This window comes from Biomphalaria glabrata, chromosome 1, assembly GCF_947242115.1.
Source record: "Biomphalaria glabrata chromosome 1, xgBioGlab47.1, whole genome shotgun sequence".
NCBI lineage: Eukaryota > Metazoa > Mollusca > Gastropoda > Planorbidae > Biomphalaria > Biomphalaria glabrata.
This window is the reverse complement of record NC_074711.1, coordinates 28781182-28799144: the sequence shown is the minus strand read 5'-3', so window position 1 is coordinate 28799144 and position 17963 is coordinate 28781182. Positions and strand designations below refer to the sequence as shown.

At 30.5% G+C, this 17963-nt stretch overlaps 1 protein-coding gene across 2 annotated transcripts; it reads right to left on the bottom strand.

The window, feature by feature from the left end:
- Positions 1-295: 295 nt before the first annotated feature.
- Positions 296-17293, bottom strand: LOC106052667 (SH3 domain-binding protein 2-like). 2 transcript variants are annotated; one of them, XM_056031239.1, is made up of 13 exons: positions 16957-17293; positions 15518-15582; positions 15305-15400; positions 14231-14333; positions 13909-14026; positions 13752-13807; positions 12355-12539; positions 10249-10341; positions 6263-6306; positions 4751-4818; positions 3464-3524; positions 3269-3325; positions 296-2954 (listed from the first exon to the last, which is right to left on the bottom strand). In XM_056031239.1, the coding sequence occupies exons 2-13, from the start codon at positions 15573-15575 to the stop codon at positions 2802-2804; spliced, it is 1092 nt and encodes a 363-aa protein (XP_055887214.1). In that variant the 5' UTR covers positions 15576-15582; positions 16957-17293; the 3' UTR covers positions 296-2801. The 2 variants fall into 2 exon arrangements, with proteins under 2 accessions (XP_055887214.1, XP_013063547.1); XM_013208093.2 differs by lacking the exon at positions 16957-17293 and adding an exon at positions 16394-16644.
- Between the last annotated feature and the right edge of the window lie 670 nt (positions 17294-17963).

Below are 17963 nucleotides of genomic sequence, written 5' to 3'. Positions count from 1 at the left end.
GCGCTCGTGTATTCCATTTTTATTATCACTTGTTTGGGCATGAATAGTATAGAGGAAGTCCTTCATCAGATTGTTCTTTAATCTGACAAAAGTTATGATTTTTTTAGTTTAGTCTATGTAACATTCCTATATTCTAGAAAGAAGTTCTGGAGAAAAGAAAGTATGCACTATGATAGCAATTTGAATTACTAGACAATATTGTCCTTCACTTTGTTACTTCAATAATTCTTTCAATAATAAAGGAATGCTCATTTAAACAATAATAGTGGTTTCAATAAATATACACTTAAACAGATTAACACCTTAAAACAATATTTTATTTTCATATTTAAAATGAACCCAGAATAATGTTGTATTTCAAAGTGTACAAGTTTCATTGCATAGAATTTGTAGAAATAGTTTCTTTAGGAGAATAGTTGGCAAAAAAACAAAATCATTGATACAAATGTGGTATATATAAATTGTTAATTAAAATTGTTTTTAATTGTAAAGATTTATATCAAAACACAATAACTAATAATAATAAGCAACATGATTATTGATCCTATAATAAATTACAAGTATTGTATAGCACTCACAAAAAAGTAAATTGCTATAGTGCATTGTAATTTCTAAATTATGTACTTTTAGGTCAGTTTAAAACAAAATCTAAATTCTATTATTCCTACTATAAAAATAATTTGCAATACAATGCAATTCTATATGTAAAAGGAAAAAAGAAAAGCCTATTTGTTCAAAAATTTTTTACCAAACTAGTAAGCTGGAAAAATTCTAAAATAAATTATGAACCAAAAATAAACTTTCAACTAAGCACAAATAAAAAAAAAAAAAATTAAAAATATATGTTCATGACCATTAAAATCTCAGAAGGACTAGTTAACTATGATATAAAAACAATTAATATCCAGAGACTTGTTTTATTACTTGATGGGTTAAGGCATTTTTTGTGTGGAAACACCCGTACAAAAGTTGAAAATAATTGTTTTATAAAATTTTTTTCTTTATAACTGTAATTTAATGCTTATCATTTAGCTTAGTAAGGCAGGAGTTATAAAATGTATATATAAGCTAAATAAATATTATTTTTAAATTTCTGCACAATTGTATATTCACATAAAATCTGCCAATTAAAAAAAATGTTATGTCAGATGTAAGTTATATCAGTAAAGTAATTTTAAAAAACACATACGGTGGAATGTATGATGTATATTTATGTATAAATGAATACATATATTTGAAAAGCTTTCATGGATCAATGTAGTGTAATACAACTGCTCAGTTTACTATTTCATAAAATGGAAATCCACAAACAATTGCTAAAACAACAAAGTGAACTTTATTTCAATGTGATCAAACATTTTAATACTTGTCTTTGTTTCAGCTACATGATGATAAGGACAACAACAACAAATAACAACATTATTTCACAGCTCTGCTGCAATCACCAGCACAAAAGTGCAACTACGTGTTCACAAAGAGATATCAGTAGGAATGGCTTAGCTCTCTTAAAAAAGAGAAAATATTTGACATGGAATAAAATTTGGAATCTTAATGAACTTTAATAAAAAGTCGTTAAAAAATAATACACAAAAAAAAAAAAAAACAGTGATCTTAGGTGTCATAAAATAAACAATTTTGGTAGAAAATAGATTTCTAAAAAAAAAAAAATCAAAACATTAAATTACATAAAACACTCAGGGTGGAGGTATAGCATTACTGTAGTAAGCAATCTGAATCTTTCAAAGTGCTTATACAAGGTTTTAGAATTTCATGGCATCAAAACAAATACAGCATAAGTGTAAATTGTTTAACATGACTTACCCCAACTCAATGGATAGATAGATATGTTCAACATGACTTACCCCAACTCAATGGATTGATAGATATGTTCAACATGACTTACCCCAACTCAATGGATTGATAGATATGTTCAACATGACTTACCACAACTCAATGGATTGATAGATATGTTCAACATGACTTACCACAACTCAATGGATTGATAGATATGTTCAACATGACTTACCACAACTCAATGGATAGATAGATATGTTCAACAATAAATTACATAAAAAAAGGAATTTTTAGACTTTTTTTTTTTTAAACTTAATAAATGAAACTTCTATTTCTAGTAGAAAAAAAAATTATTGAGTGAAGTATAATGTTAGAATGATCTCAAAACAAGATAGCATGTAATTAGTCAGAGCGTGAATAAGAGCATGTTCTATACTGATACAAAGCAAAAAAAATAAAAAAATGAATATAAGAACTATTTTGGCAATACACTTACCAGCATAGACATTTACAACATTAACACTTGAAGATGGAACATAATGCCTAAAGTTATATAAATAATGTATACAAAATATGTGGAATGGCTTTTTGAGGGCAGATGACTCAAATAATTGTTTCCTGTGCGATTTTCTTACATTCAAGTGGATAATAATTCAATGAACCACCAGTCAATTAAATATCATGTTATGGCCTTTAAGTAAATTGTTGCAAAAATAGTTACAAATGTTTTCCCTTTTTTTTTTCTTATAACAAAAGCATTTTGACAAAACCAACTGATTAGTGCAAAGCACATGTTTCAAAAAGAAATACTTTGAACTGTAATAAAAACTAAATTTAAACTGAAAACAAAAGATTGACAATCAAAAGCATAATAATATTTAATTCTACATTTCACAATATAAAAAAGTTAATTCGAAGAGTATAACAATTAGTAAATGGCTTTCAACAAAAAAAAAATGGTCAAAAGAAATTTGTAAACATAATTAGTAGAAATAAAACTAAGTGTTTTATTTCTCCTTATAAAGTGGATGAAGCTTGTAAGGTGTTGTGAGTGTTTCTTCAAGCCCAGGTAATTTGTTATAATAATAGTGATATAAAAGATCTTCTACATTTTGAAAAGACGGTCCACTACTTGAGGATAATGTTAGCTGTCCATTGTCCTGAAAAATTAAATATCAACAACTTTTAAGTAATTCTTTTTTTTTTTTTTAATTCTCATGATTATTTTTCTAAAATGCTCTGCATGTTTACTTCTGTAAATAGCAGATAACATAAGAGACCAAAATTATAATGATAATATAAAGGAACTACAACAATTCACATAATTCATGTGTTGTCATTGACAATGAATAATTGTGCAGTTTCAACTGATCTGAGAATGGGAAGTGTACAAGATTCCACCCACACAAAGTTGATATAAACTTTGTATAAACAAACTATTCGTATCAACAATGTATTTTTATATGATACAAACCTTTTCAATGATTTTGAATTTCCTAGGAGCAGTTTTTGAGTAGAACACTAACACATTCTGGAATGATTGAATGCAAACAAAAATGAAATACAATAAATCCTTATATAATATTACCCTTAAAAATATCAAGAAGACAAAATAAATGTGTAAAAATTAATGTTATCTTGTGTAGTTGTTTTTTTTTTAGCCACTTACAGAGTCATCTTCACTTTTCCGAACAAGGTAAACACCATTTTCACCAATGGAATTAATAATTCTGTAGAAAAAAACTTTTGATTTTAAAACTATAAATTAAACATTGATAAAATGTTAGTCAGCAATCACAAAGAGGAGTGGCTCAACCAATGGGCATCAGGAAACACAGGCAGAGCCATGTACAGAGAAATGACTACGCCTAACAAGCTGGACAGTATTAACTTCCTCCCCCGCAAAGAACAATCTACAATCTTCCAACTAAGAACAGGACACACACCACTATTAAATTACCACCTGAACAAAATAAACTCCACACAACTACCCCTTTGCAGACACTGCGCCCACCCCTTTGAAACCGTAAACCATATCCTCTTTGAATGCCCCTCCCTAATCCACCTTAGGCAGACCCTACTTCCACTGCAGCCCAACATAACCAACACCCTGTACGGCAGAACTGAACCACTGAAGAAAACAGCACACTTATTTTCCTTGGCACAGTCTGCAAAAGAGCTCTCAGCTCAGCAGCAATAAAGCTGGCTAGAAGAAGAAGAAGAAGAAACATTGATAACTATAAAGTAAAGTGTATAAATTAGAAATATTGCCTAGGTTTTTGTATGTGTCAACAAAATAAAAATATCTATGAAATTTATCTCTCTAGCAGTAATCCACATAATAAAGTCTTTAACGTCATAAAAAAAACAAAACTGAATGCATTAAAACTGTTTATCTCAGTAAAATGTCTAAGAACATTTTTTAAAAATTATTAAATACCTATATGAAATTTAAAAAAAAAAATTAATAGGAAACTCTAACAAACAATTAAGTTTACCATTTACTAAAATGTTTTCAGATATTATTAACAATGCTATAGTAATGATTTAGAAAAAAAAAATTCAAACATTTTTTCTCATTATTTACTTTTTTATAGCTACAAATCAGTTTCCCAATTTGTAGATATAATAATAATTAGGTCTGTCTTCGAGTCTGAAGATTTGCAAATGTTACAATTTTGTTTTTGTCTCAACATTAAACTAGGAATGGAATGTCTTGAATAGAAATTAAGTGCATCACACTTTTGTTTATTTTATATGATTTATTTTCCACTTTTAAGTGCATTCAAATAATAGTGTATTTTTTTTTTTAGAAATATATTTTTTATACATTTTTTTTATATTAATCAATAATGGAGAATAACTAAGTTTAATCCCATAACAGCTTTTTAATATTATCATTTCTAAATAAATTTAATCTTTCTAAATGAATGAATTAAATTTTAAATAAACTTACTGTGCTGCTTTGATTTTGTCTCCTTGAAAATAAACATTTGGCCAGTAACTATCAGTTTTCTGTTTTGTCTGCCAAAATTACAATAACATTTAAGTATCAGTGTTCAGTTTTAGTCAGAAAAGTTTTTAAGAAAAAATATTGCAATAGTTCAGTAATGGTGCAACAGTTGCTTGGGACAAATAACTACTTTTGTAAATGTATGGTTTATCTTTACTGAATTGAATGAATAGAGAGACGTCAAGGAATAAGAACTAAGAATCATTCAGAACTAATGTTTTTATAAATCTAACAAAAACATAAAACTGAACAGTTTAAAATCATATTAATACAAAACAAAATTTTGAAAACAAGAAAAATATTTATAAAATACTTAAAAAAACAACAACAACAAAGCTTATATTAAGTGTAGTTGTATCAGTTTGGATCAGTTATGTGATTACATTTGTAATAGATCTAGACTAGCAATAATAAATCTGTGCCATTACAAATATTTTTACCAATTGTTTTTGTTTAGCACTATTTCTCAATACTCTATGATCCAACACTTGTGTCCCAGGCCAAAGCAAAGAAAAGGTACAAGCACTTAATTATGCATTCACCATTGGAAAATGGCTTCATATCTCTTTGTGAGCAACTCTGTAGCAAGCCTTACAGCTGACCCATTTACTTATCTTTTTTTGGTAAACATTCTCATCCAGCCTCCATTCTAGGTGTAATTTAACAATTGCGTCTAAATCCAAGAATACAGCCTTATTTGTTTATGTTTTTGATAACATAAAGCTTTTTAATGTTATGTTCTTTATAAAATAAATATTTTTTTTTGTTTATCGGAAGCAAAGCAAAGCAAAAAAAAAAAAAAAAAGTGAGAGCCTTAACATAGGGAAAGATTTTTTTTGTTCAAGCTTCTTATTTTTCTTTTTGTGTGGAGAGGGGATTTTCTACACTTTTTTGTGCTGACTTTTCAGCGGGCAGGATAGAACCAAATCACAGGTCATATTTTTGGGCATCACTGTTATAGAAGGGTTTTGCCTGTGCTTGATGTTGCAAAATAGGTAGGTTGCAGGTGGGACTAGTAGCCATGTGAAATACTGGACTCTTCCTTATTTTTTGGACTTGAGGACAATGCGTATTATAATAAAAAGCAATACCATTTAAGTCTCTGAGACCCTCCCTAACCTATATTTTATCTCTCTCTTTTGATTTTTCATAGTTCTCACTGGTTATAGATAATCAATTTATGATATTCTGATGTAATGTTTTTATTTGTTTGTTAAAAAACATTAAGCAACTATTGAAATATTAATTGAATTAAAGAACACTAGGTAACAAAAAGTAATTTCATCCATTTCAATTCAGGAGATAAAAAATAAGATTTAAAAAAACTTTTTCCTTTTCTGGGGAAACAAAAGGAATTTGTTTCCTTTTTAAGGTTAGTTATTTTTCTTTTTGATGTTAATTATATTTTAGCAGACATCAGAAGTCACTAAAATGTAAAGTACTCTCTACACTTACACTAACTATTGGTGTCTTTTGAAGACTGTACACTGGTGCTGAAGCTGAAGACAAAATGTAAGCATGACAATAAAGTAAAGAACTAAAATACTTCTGTTAACCCACTAGTTCCAATTTCTGGTATGAAAAATCCTCAACATACTTTAAGCAAAGAGGAGTAGCTCTGAATAAAAGATCCTAAAAACAATTATACAATTTTAAAAGGGAAACTCTGATGGTTTTGACAATTTTTGATATAATATGTGTTTTGATTTACAGATAATGAATATATTCTTCTTTTTTTTTATTTGCAATAATAACTTAGTAATTGATGTTTTTCCGACGTAATTTTCCTGCGCATCCAAAACAGTCAGACTTTCACCGGGTTTCTATGTGACGTCACAAAGGTGTTTTAATCTATTGACTTATTGTATAACAAGAGACCATACAGCAAAGTTTACATTCTCGTAAAAGAAATATATCTTTGTCTATGCAGTTAGATCTAGGATCTTGTAAGCAAAGAAAAAATGTGTATTAAAAGTAGATTTACATGCTTGACTAATCATGGCAGTGTGTATTTTCTCGCCAGACCACTCAACACACCACAAACACTATCGCTTGGTTTTCTTGTCATGACCGACTACACATAGTCTCGACTAGCCTTACACTGACCAGCTTGTTCGAATCATTCAGACACACAATCTATTTACTTCTTGGGATAGGGAGAGGCTTAGATGAAAATGTTACTTTTTTTTCTCGAGTTGGTTATCCTAATGCTTTTGGACCTATCTATACCGGTACATGTTTATATATATAACTGTATCATAGCTCTGGACTAGGCTGTCACTAAGCCTAACAGCTACTGTAAGAATGAAGCGATACGATTGGTTAAATCAAGTTTCTCTTTCGGTATTGTTTAGGGAAGTGACGCATGAAATAACTTAAAACAAAATCTCAAGGAATTCCGTTTTTTTGAGATGTCAAGAATTTACTGACTAATTTATTAAATATAAAATTTTCTAAGCATTTAAATAAAAAATGAAATAATGTTTACTATTACAACTTTTTACGCAGAATTTAAATATGTCAATAACTCAAATTTGAAAAACTATAGGAGTTTCCCATTAAGATCTAATACTAATAAATAAATAAAAAAACTTAGAAAAATAGAACAATAGGTTTAGTTTTAAGAAAATAATACTTTTAAAACCTTTAGAATATAAAATAGCTTTAAAAAATGCTCAATTTCCCAGATGAGGTGCTTATACACCTGGGGTAGGGGCCACTAGCAGATGCAGAACTTTGGAGTTGGGGGGGGGGGGGGGCGCGATTTTTTTCCCAACCCTAACCCTAACGCCAAGTAAACCCTAACCCTTTGCATAAACGTGCGTACAGCACACACACACACATATATATATATATTAATGAGAATAAAAAAAGCAGCATTTCTCAACCTTCGGCGAAACACAAAACAACTGGGGCAGCGCTATAAGGTTCCCTATTGGGGTTCGGGGCAAAGCCCCGACGACAAAAAGCATTTTATTGCTTTTTTTCACTGCTGCATCGCATTCTCCAGACAAGTACAGGTCATTATTCATCAGTGGAGTTCGGGGCGAAGCCAAAAGCATTTTCTTGCATTCTTCATTGCAGAAACGCATTCTCCTGACATCTACAGCTCATTATACACCAATGGAGTTCGGGGCGAAGCCCCGACGACAAAAGCGTTTTCTTGCATTCTTCACTGCAGAAACGCATTCTCCTGACATGTACAGCTCATTATTTATCAGTGGATTCGCCCCGAAGCTAAAAGCGTTTCCTTGCATTTTTCACTACAGAACCGCATTTTCCTGAGAAGTACAGCTAATTATTTATCATGGAGTTCGGGGCGAAGCCCCGACGCCACATTCTTCATTGGAGAAACGCATTCTCCTGACATCTACAGCTCAATATACACCAATGGAGTTCAGGGCGAAGCCCCGACGACAAAAGCGTTTTCTTGCATTCTTCAATGCAGAAGGGCCTTGTCCTGACTTCTACAGCTCATTATTCATACTATTAAAAAAGGACCTTTTGAATAATGTTGTACTTGAAAAATATTCTAATATGAATTTATAGGCCCTAAATACATTGCAAATAAAACCGATTTGTTCCTTGAAAAGATATAAGATACCCCACATAGTTAGATTTTGGCTTTGAGGATCGCCGCCGAAAAAAAAATTATTCGATTAATAGTATAAATTGTGAGTTATAGTCCCAAATTTATTTAACTAGAAAAATATCAGATTGAGTAAAGTTTGGGAAAAGGCGATTCTGAAAATATTATTTGAGTTTAGAACTCATCTCAATCATGACTCTTATACTGAAAAATTTCGTTTGAATTCTAACTTTTCCAATGCAAAGTCTTTCTTAAAATAATTATGATAAATTCATGTGAAATTACATAAACTCTGTCTGGAAATGGGAGGGGCGGTAGAGTGAAAATGATTAATCCTCGCTCCTTTAATAATTTCTGCTATAGATTGCATTTAGCATTAAAGAATAGGGGTGGGGCAACTCGATATAAGAATTTAATTTATAGTATATATAAATTATATTAGTGACAGATTTTTTTCAATTTTGTAATTTCTTAACTATAATACAAAAACAAAAAGTATTGATTTGTTCAATGGGGGAAATGCGATTGCATGTATCGCCCCTCCCACCTGGTACAACCCTTTTTTATTTAAATTTACTAATGATACAATTTGAGATTAGAGTGTGGTACGTCATAATATACAATGGGTCACATATCAATACGTAGTTTATATTATATATATATTTATATTTAACTAATTTTGTTCACAAACTATGATTCTCCACAAAAATAGGACCCCCCCTTCCCCCAGCACTCAGAGAGCTAGAGTGGGGAGAGAGTACATGCAATCGCCCTCCCCCCAACCCCACCGAATCGGCCAAAATACCAGAAAGGGAGCGACATAATATAAAATTTATATATTAATTCAACTAATTTTGTTCACAAATTATGATTTCTCCATAAAAAACGGACCCCCCCCCCCCCCCACGCAAAGGGTTTAGGAACTTTAGGTGGGAAGGGCAGTAGAGGTATTCGCCCCCCCCCCCCCAACGCAAAGGGTTTTGTGAACTTTAGGTGGGAAGGGCAGTAGAGGTATTCACCCCCCCCCCCAGCAATCGGCAAACAGGGAACGGCATAATATAAAGAGCGATTAAAATATCAATAACAAGTTTTAGTCATATGGATATTTAATTGATTCTGTTAGCAAGCTGTGATTTCTACAAATAAATTGGACCGCCCCCCCCCCCCACTCGAAAGTGTATGTGGGGGCGGCAATGATACAATCGCCCCCTCCCGACCCCACCAAATCAGCCAACATACTAGAGGGGGTGGCGAAATAATCTAAAAATATGTTGAAATATAAATAATTTGTATATATTTTTAACATAAGTAATAAATTCGTATACAAATTGTGTGAATTCTATAATAAAATTTGTCCGTCCCCCCCTTCCGCCAGTGGTAGGGGCATAGTCTAAAATTGTAAGAATAAAATAAAAAAGCAATACACATATGATTCTCTCTAATAAAGAGTCACCACGCTCTCATTCTCACTCTAAACAGACATGATGAGCTCTCCTTATAGGAAAAGTTTAAAAATAGATGCTAGCGCCCCTACGCAACCTAAGCACTAGGGCTTACCTGTCGACACTGCATCCTACAAATTAAGGAGCTAATGGGTAAAAGTATTTCTATGACATATTACTGCTTACACTGTTATGTCATCATTACATTAAATTTTGATGATACTATCTGAACAAGCAAAATTTTTTTAAATATCATGTAAAAAATTTGAAAAATTAGAAACACTAAAAAAAAAAAAAAAATAAAAAAAAAATAGATGAAAATGGTAAAGCTTAAAAAACATTAATAATAATAAACAAATGGTGCTGTCAGAATTATATATTAAAGAAAAAAACAACAACAACACTAGTACCTTTGCTGAAAGCCGGTCTCTTTGGTAATGCCGGAGCTATATCTTTGTCCCGCTGGCTAGATGGAGACTGTTCACCATCATCAATATACTCATCTAATGGTATTCAATAAATAAGCATTCTAAATATTGTTTGCAAGGTAAAAATAAAATAGATCAGAGAAAACAAAATTATGTTTCACAGTGCCATTGAATACAGTAGTTTCAGTGCAGAGGTCTTTAAATAATTTATTTCATTGAGTAGACTTGTATAAAAAAAATAATACAGTCACAGTTGGAAAGCATTACATTCAAAAGGGTGCAGACAAAGAAGTTGGGGAACCATTGGGCTACTATTTTTGGCACATGACATACGAAATTAATCTGAAGCAAACAAAATTATATCTCAAGGTTTTAGAAGTCTCACATGTTTAACTCTTTGGCTCCGGAACAACGTACAGGACGTTGATTTTAAAAAAGGGGAGAAAAGTCAGACCAACGCATCGGCTATTTAAAATTTACTTTTTCGTTTCTATTTCTCCAATTTATGTTTTTTATTGCTTAATTTTTTATCTAGAATAGTTTCCTTTTGCTAAACATCCAGAATTTCCTTCATTTAACGTGTTTTTATTTTGTACGAAGTTTGTAAAGGGATTACATTTATTTTTTTCTGTGTGCATGTTTTTTAACTTGGAGCTTCAACCAGGGTCATATAATCTTTGTAGATCTAAATATTTCTTTGAGGAGGAAGTATAATAATTCAGATGACAGTGATTTTGTTTCATCTGATGGTGATATTGATAAATCTAATTATATAGATCTAGTTAATTAATTTATAGATCTAGACCTAGGGCTAAGTCTAGTAATAATGAAGTTTATCAGCTGATGAAGCAGCTCCACCCCCAGCTAATGTTCAATGTAGATCTAGAACTTGATTAGCTGTCTTTACATCATCTAGATCTAAATCTAATCAGATAAAGGTAGATCTCTAGATCTATCATCTAGGCACTGAAACAGAACAATTTCAGATTTGTTACACCAAGAAATTTGGGTGTCAACCTAGACTTAGTCAGCACTGCATCTAATGAGCTGGAATGTTTTTGTTTTTTTTCATTGACAATGACATTGTTGATAGTCTTGTTAGCAAAATAAATACCTATGCTGACCATATGATTAAATTGAACACCCCTGCTAGAATAAGATCCATGTTCAGAGAATGGAGACCTATAAGTATAAAGAAAGACAGAGTATGTAAACACTGTAGGTCAGGGAGAACGGTTTATGTTTGCGCTGGATGGGAGTCCAACCCACACATTCATATTGACTGCTTTCATGATAATCGCAACTAGAAGGAATATTTATATACTAAGTACATGATGAACATACTATAAATATATATATGCTGTATAGTTGGACTAGTTTTAGGGTAAAAGTTTTTTGTTCCAAGAGTGTTGCTTTTTTTATGGGCTTATTCGTTAAAGTAGTGACATTGGATTATTAGTTCCAGTTTATTATTTTTTGTGTCTATTGCTGTTTCTTCTATGGTGTTCTGTAAACAAATGGATAAAAATTAGAAAAAAAGATCTTTGGATTAAATTTGAACAGTAAATTTCTTATAACATGCACTTGGATATTTTCAATGTCAGTTGGTGAGTTTTTCATTTTTAATTTTTATATTCAAAACCCAAAATTACAACAACAACATGATTTGCAAACTAGAAAACATAAGAAATGGAAAGAGCATCCATTTCTCTTTAATTCTATATCAAATTTATTATTTTCCAATAATAAATAAAAAAAAGTTATATAAGTTATATCGAAGCAGAGTAGCGCACTCTAAAATGGCATAAAATTTAATTCCGTCCAAAGGTGGAAAATGATTCGGAGTCAAAGAATTAAATTGTCCATACTGTCTCTATTTATTTAAAAAAAATAAATCTTAAATTCGGAAAAGGTGCTCAAAGGAATGATGAAATATAATCTTTGCACTACTATTTGTAATTAAAATCAAATATAAATCTTTTCTTTGTTACTTTAAACAATAGATAATAATAGTAATGAAACAATCTGGCAACCATTAACAATAAATTTAGGTAGCATTTTTAGACCTATGAAAAAAAATCAACAAACCTTCAAATTGGTGTATGGGTACAGCATCGGAATAGAATGATTGCCGATTTTGACATCCTGCAGCATCTTTGTATATACCTTCCTCTAAATCATTGTAATCTGAAGAACTCCAAGAAAAATCTGAAGCCATGGAAACTGTATCTGATAAGGATTTGGAGACTTGTTGCATGTTAAAGTTGCTCATACTGTAACATTTATTTCATACGCTTTAAAGCATGATTTTTTTTTCTATATAAGAGGTGAGCAAACATTTTAAAATAGACAACTTAACATGCTATCAGGTAAACATGCAGATACATAAATTTTTAATAATAAAATAACAATTTGCTACATATACAAATTACATTTCACAATAGAACAAATCCTACTATGAACCCAAAATCATAGTAAAAAATTTTTAATTTTAATAATTTATTTTGACAACTTTTTAAAAATCCTATTCTCACATAAACTTGTACTGCATGACATAATATTTTACAAAATTTCTGGGCGATCAGTTCATTAATAATGATAATTAATTAAAACAATTTTATTTACTGTTAAAGTCCAGTGTTCCATCAATGGGACTCAGTGGAACTATCAGTTATATTGTATTTTTCTTATTGTATTTATAGTATCCCTATGACAGCCTCCATTAAACGGTAAGACACAATCTTTCTTTTATTGAGTGTCTAAAGTATGTGGTTAATGAATAGGTATATGATTTTGTTATCTATTTAGTGCTAATTACACTTGAAAGTAATTGAGTCATGGGTGACCAAACTTTTATTTTCCAATGCATACATTTTTTTTCCATCTTCTAATTTACACATATTCCTTGTCATAGAATTGTTAGAAAATAAAAAAAAAAAAATAAAATGAATGTTTAGTTTACTATATTATTTCTACATAGATTTTAAATTAATAAAAAAAAAACCTTACAGACCTTCCTAACTAAAAAAAAGTCCAAATGTTTAGCATCGATAGTCATTATGTGTATTTTGGCACCAGAAGGTTGAACACTTGTGCCATCAGCTAATTTGTCAAATGTAATATATATCTAGACTAAATCTTCTATCAAGGACCAATCAAGGTAAAGATCTGGGCATAATGTTTTCATCCCCATCTTTTGTTTATTTTCCCCCATAGAACTGCTTAGCATGACTTCTGTGACCATTTATAAGCTAGAGAGGGAAAAAAAAAAGGACACAAAATGTGCAATGCGACAGGCTAAATTTGTATTTGCATACTGGTCTATGGCAGGTCCATGCATTTACTTGTTTAAGTTTAGTTACGGTTTTTAATTTTGAATTGCATGAACTAGAGAGTATTGTCTACTATGATAATAGTTTTTTTCTTTTTCCCTTTTTTGTGTTCAAAACATATATGAGAGTATTTCAAACTGCAACACTACAAACCCAGAACTTATATTGTTGGCCTTCAGCATTTCACTTTTGATCATCTTCATCCATGACTAAAAGATTAAAAAAAAAAAACAAAAAAAAAAATTACAAAAACAATTATGCTTAATATGAACAAATACAAATAAATAAAAAATATTTTCCTGTTACTTACCACCATCTCTGCTTCTGATGATGCAGCAAAGTAAAGTGATCTTACATCAGGTTGAATATGTTCTATTTTAAAAGCCCATGGCACTTCTTTTATTTTTATTTCACTTGCTCGTATTATTCTGAAACAAAAATCAAATTTTTTAATTAATGAAATAAATTAGGAACAGATATACACATTTTCTTCAATTCTAAAGATAAATATTTTAAAAACACATCTGAATCTCATGTTCTGGCTAAAAGATCTTTTTTTTTTAGAAAAAATAAAATGTGTTCAAAAAGGGGGGTTCAATACATGATGAATTAAATACTGCTAACTAACTAACCTGTTGTATCCATATAATGAAATTGATCCAGCAGGTTTTTTAGACAGTTCATTTTTAAAATAATAAAGACAGCATTCAACTAAAACCACATAAAGCTGTGGCCCTGTAGATTATATAAAAAATTTAGTCAACCATAAAGTCATGAAAGGATAAGTTATTTTTTAAATTTAGAAAATAGCATTAAATTCTTGAAAATATTTAACTTTTTAAATAAATGTTATGTTTAAGATGTAAAATTGTATAAAATATATTATAAAATTCTGCTATGCAATACTAGACCCCCTACACACACATTTAAAACTGCATATAAATCTAATGACAAAAAAAAAAAAAAAAAGAAATTTTGTAAAAATATGTTTTTTAAAAAAGTTTATCATAAAAATTAAAGCTAAACTGATTCTCTACTGAAATTCATTATTAATTGAATTTATTCTAAGAAGTAAGTAAATACTAATATAAGTAACAATGATATAATCACATCCTTGCACTTCATATGTGAATTGAAGCTACTAGCATATCGGTAGTTTAAAAATTCTGACTATTACAGTAGGTCTTGCTAAAGTTTTACCATTAAAGTCTTGAGTTTGAATCTCTGTGAAGACTGGGATTTTGAGGATACCCCTGTGTCCACCCAAGTCTTACTGGCCCTTGTTAGATGTTGACCAAAGAAACAGAGGAACTCTATATCTTTTGCTCTATAAATCATAAGGTCTGAAAGGGGTATTTTCTCACTCATTGGCCTCCTTCAGTCGTGAAATGACTATGGTTCATCTCAAACAATTTTTCATATGGCTGTGGAGCCCTATTTTGGAGAGACACTTTCGTCCACATGTATTGCATATCAAGGTGGCTTTCGCTTTGGTGGTAGAGGAGCTTTACTTACTACTTAAATATATAAAGGGTGCACACAAAAAGAGAGAGCAATATATTTGGATATAAGTAGGGCACCATGACATTCTAAAGAAAGTGTTACTTCTAGGATATAATGTCCCAAATTTCAGTTTGTACTGTTTATGGAATACTGATAACAAATGAAATGTGGAGATTTTTAATATTGATGAATTTAAGACTTACAATTAAAGAAATTTATTTGAAGCTTGTTTCTTAAACATCGTTTCCGAAGCCAACCATAATGAACCAAATTTTGTTTAGCCAACAGCTCTTGACAACCTGCAAAATTCAAGCATTTTAACAACGAAATGCAGTGACTATGTAATGATACTATGTTGTTTTTAACAAAATATAATTCAGTTCAAAGACAGCTGTATTAGTTATAGTAAGGCTTACCACAATTTTCAGGTTTCCTGACACCAAGTACTCCTGGATCATAGACAGCAGATGCCATTATCAGGCTGAAAGAAAAATAAAAGATATTTAATTTATCATAATTTTCAAGTTTTAGTTTTAATAGTATACACTAATAGATCTAGATTTACTTGATCTATACTGTAGATCTATAATCTATCATCTAGATAAGTTAATAACTTTGGTCTTAGAATTTAATAAAGTGTTAATAATTTAGACTGTCCCTGACACTGTCATTTAGCCTTTAGGCTTTACTTTACACTTTACCTCTACTACATTCTACAACTAGACTAGATCGTCACTAGCTAGATTCTTTCTAGAATTAGATCTATTATTAATATTATATATCATAATATATAAAATATTATAATGATTATAATAAAATATAATAATATTAAATATATATTTTTTTATAGACTCTAGACCTATATAATATATTAATATTAATTATAAAATATTATATTTAGATCTAGGTTATATTTAATATATTATATATATTTATATCTATAACTATAACTATATAATTATAGGAAGTATATTGACTATATAACAGACTATAATACTATATTTAACTATATTATTATTATCAATTATTTTATAAAATTAAAAATATCAATTAATATTTTATTATTTAATCTTAGAGAGTCTTAGTAATTAGATCTATAATAATCTATATTATTACTAATTTACTATACTATGTAAACTATGTTACACTATGTAAACTATGTAACTATATTACTAAGTCGTCTAAGTATATTAAATTAATATTAGAGTCTAGCTAGTAATTAGAATTACAATTAGAGTTCAAGATCTAGATCTAGTCTACATCTAATGGCAAATCTAATCTAGAATCCTTACCGAATCTAGACCTAATCCTATTAAAGGCTATTAGTTCTTTGACTTTTAGTTTTTAGGTAGAAAGGTTCCCAAGGCCGGATAAGCCTGATTAGCTGGAAAATTAAACTAGACTATCCAAGACTAGAGCTCTTCCGGTTGTGTTGAAAATAAAATCAACATGACCTAGATCTAGATAATTTGACCTATTTATTAATCGGACGGTGATGTGATGTTTATAGATTATAGATCTATATAATATATGTATAATTCAATATAGATCTAGATCTATATATTTTGTTGTATACAATGTCAAGTCACTTTGCTTGGACGTTTCGGGCGCATTCTATAGAATGCCGTATTTCGCACATTGCCGGTAACATATAAAATGATAAGCCTAGACTCTAGACCTAGACTGCCCTAGCTGGGCCTAGCTAGACTATGGCCTGCTACGACCATTGAATATTTGATGAATAAAAAAATAGTATAGATCCAGATCTAGAGTCTAAGTGTTGGATATTTAATTAAATTAAACACTGTTGATCTCATTAAATTTAAATATTCACATCTGAAATATTTTTTATTACCATAAAGTAAGGTTACCAGACGTTACGCATGTCCTCCTTTTTGGATCGTGTCCTGCATCACATTGGCCGACTGACTAGTACTAGTAGCCTACATGATTTACTGATATGCTTCATCAATATTAAAAGCCTAGTTTCTCAAGCTTACTTAGTCATGTACTTTTTGTAGTCCTCTTTTTCAAAATGTTTTACATATTTCGGATGCTCCTTCAGAGTTGAAGATAGTTTACTTTCTAGTCCAAACCTCCCGCAGGACGACGGGTGATGGGAAGGGTGTCGACTGGGTGTGTCCTCCTTTTTGTAAATTTTGTTCTCCGGCTGCGTAAGTGTCAAGTAACCAAGGGCGGAGGGGCTATATGGGCATCCCGGCTAATGCCCGGTGGGCCGGTATCCAATTGGGCCGGTAGGGCCATCAAAAGGGCTGCATGAATGCCAGTAAATTGTTTTAAGATTTTATAATATTCTCTGTAAAAGTAACATTTTGAGCGTCGCGATTAAAAAAGGAATCACTTTTACACTTTAAAGTCTAATACTAATTTAAAACATTGTCTTAAATACCATACTTCTAGTAGACGGCAGTTCCTTATATACAATAAACAAGAGACTTAAAGCCAGTGGCGTCACTAGGGTCGGTGTCACCTGGTGGCGCCTAGTGCGGTAAACTCTGGGTGTCACCCCCCCCCCCCCAAGAAAAAATAACTATTAATAATTGTTTATTATGTTTCTTTATGTTGAACAACATAACCGAAAGTTAATTCTCTGATGGTTAGACCCGAAAATGGTTTTCGATTCTATATTATATTTTATAATGTTGTTTTTCTTTTAAAATACTTTTTATCAATAGTCATAACTTGGATAAAAAATGTAACATTAGTGAATTTAGAAACATTAAGTTGAACATATTTTCATTATAGATTATTGAAGAGCTCCTTACGGAAACAGTTTTATATTGTACTTGTGTTTCTCAACTACTTCACAAAATTCAGCAAAAACTGGAAAAACAACAAAGG

What these genes read in the sequence shown, in the direction of transcription:
- LOC106052667 (XM_056031239.1), bottom strand. Translation starts at nt 15,575, where the DNA reads ATGGCATCTGCTGTCTATGATCCAGGAGTACTTGGTGTCAGGAAACCT. An exon ending in TCAAATAAATTTCTTTAATT is followed by an intron (nt 14,334 to 15,304) that starts GTAAGTCTTAAA and finishes TATAATCTACAG; the next exon opens with GGCCACAGCTTTATGTGGTT. An exon ending in AATTCAAAATCATTGAAAAG is followed by an intron (nt 2,955 to 3,268) that starts GTTTGTATCATA and finishes TTAATTTTTCAG; the next exon opens with GACAATGGACAGCTAACATT.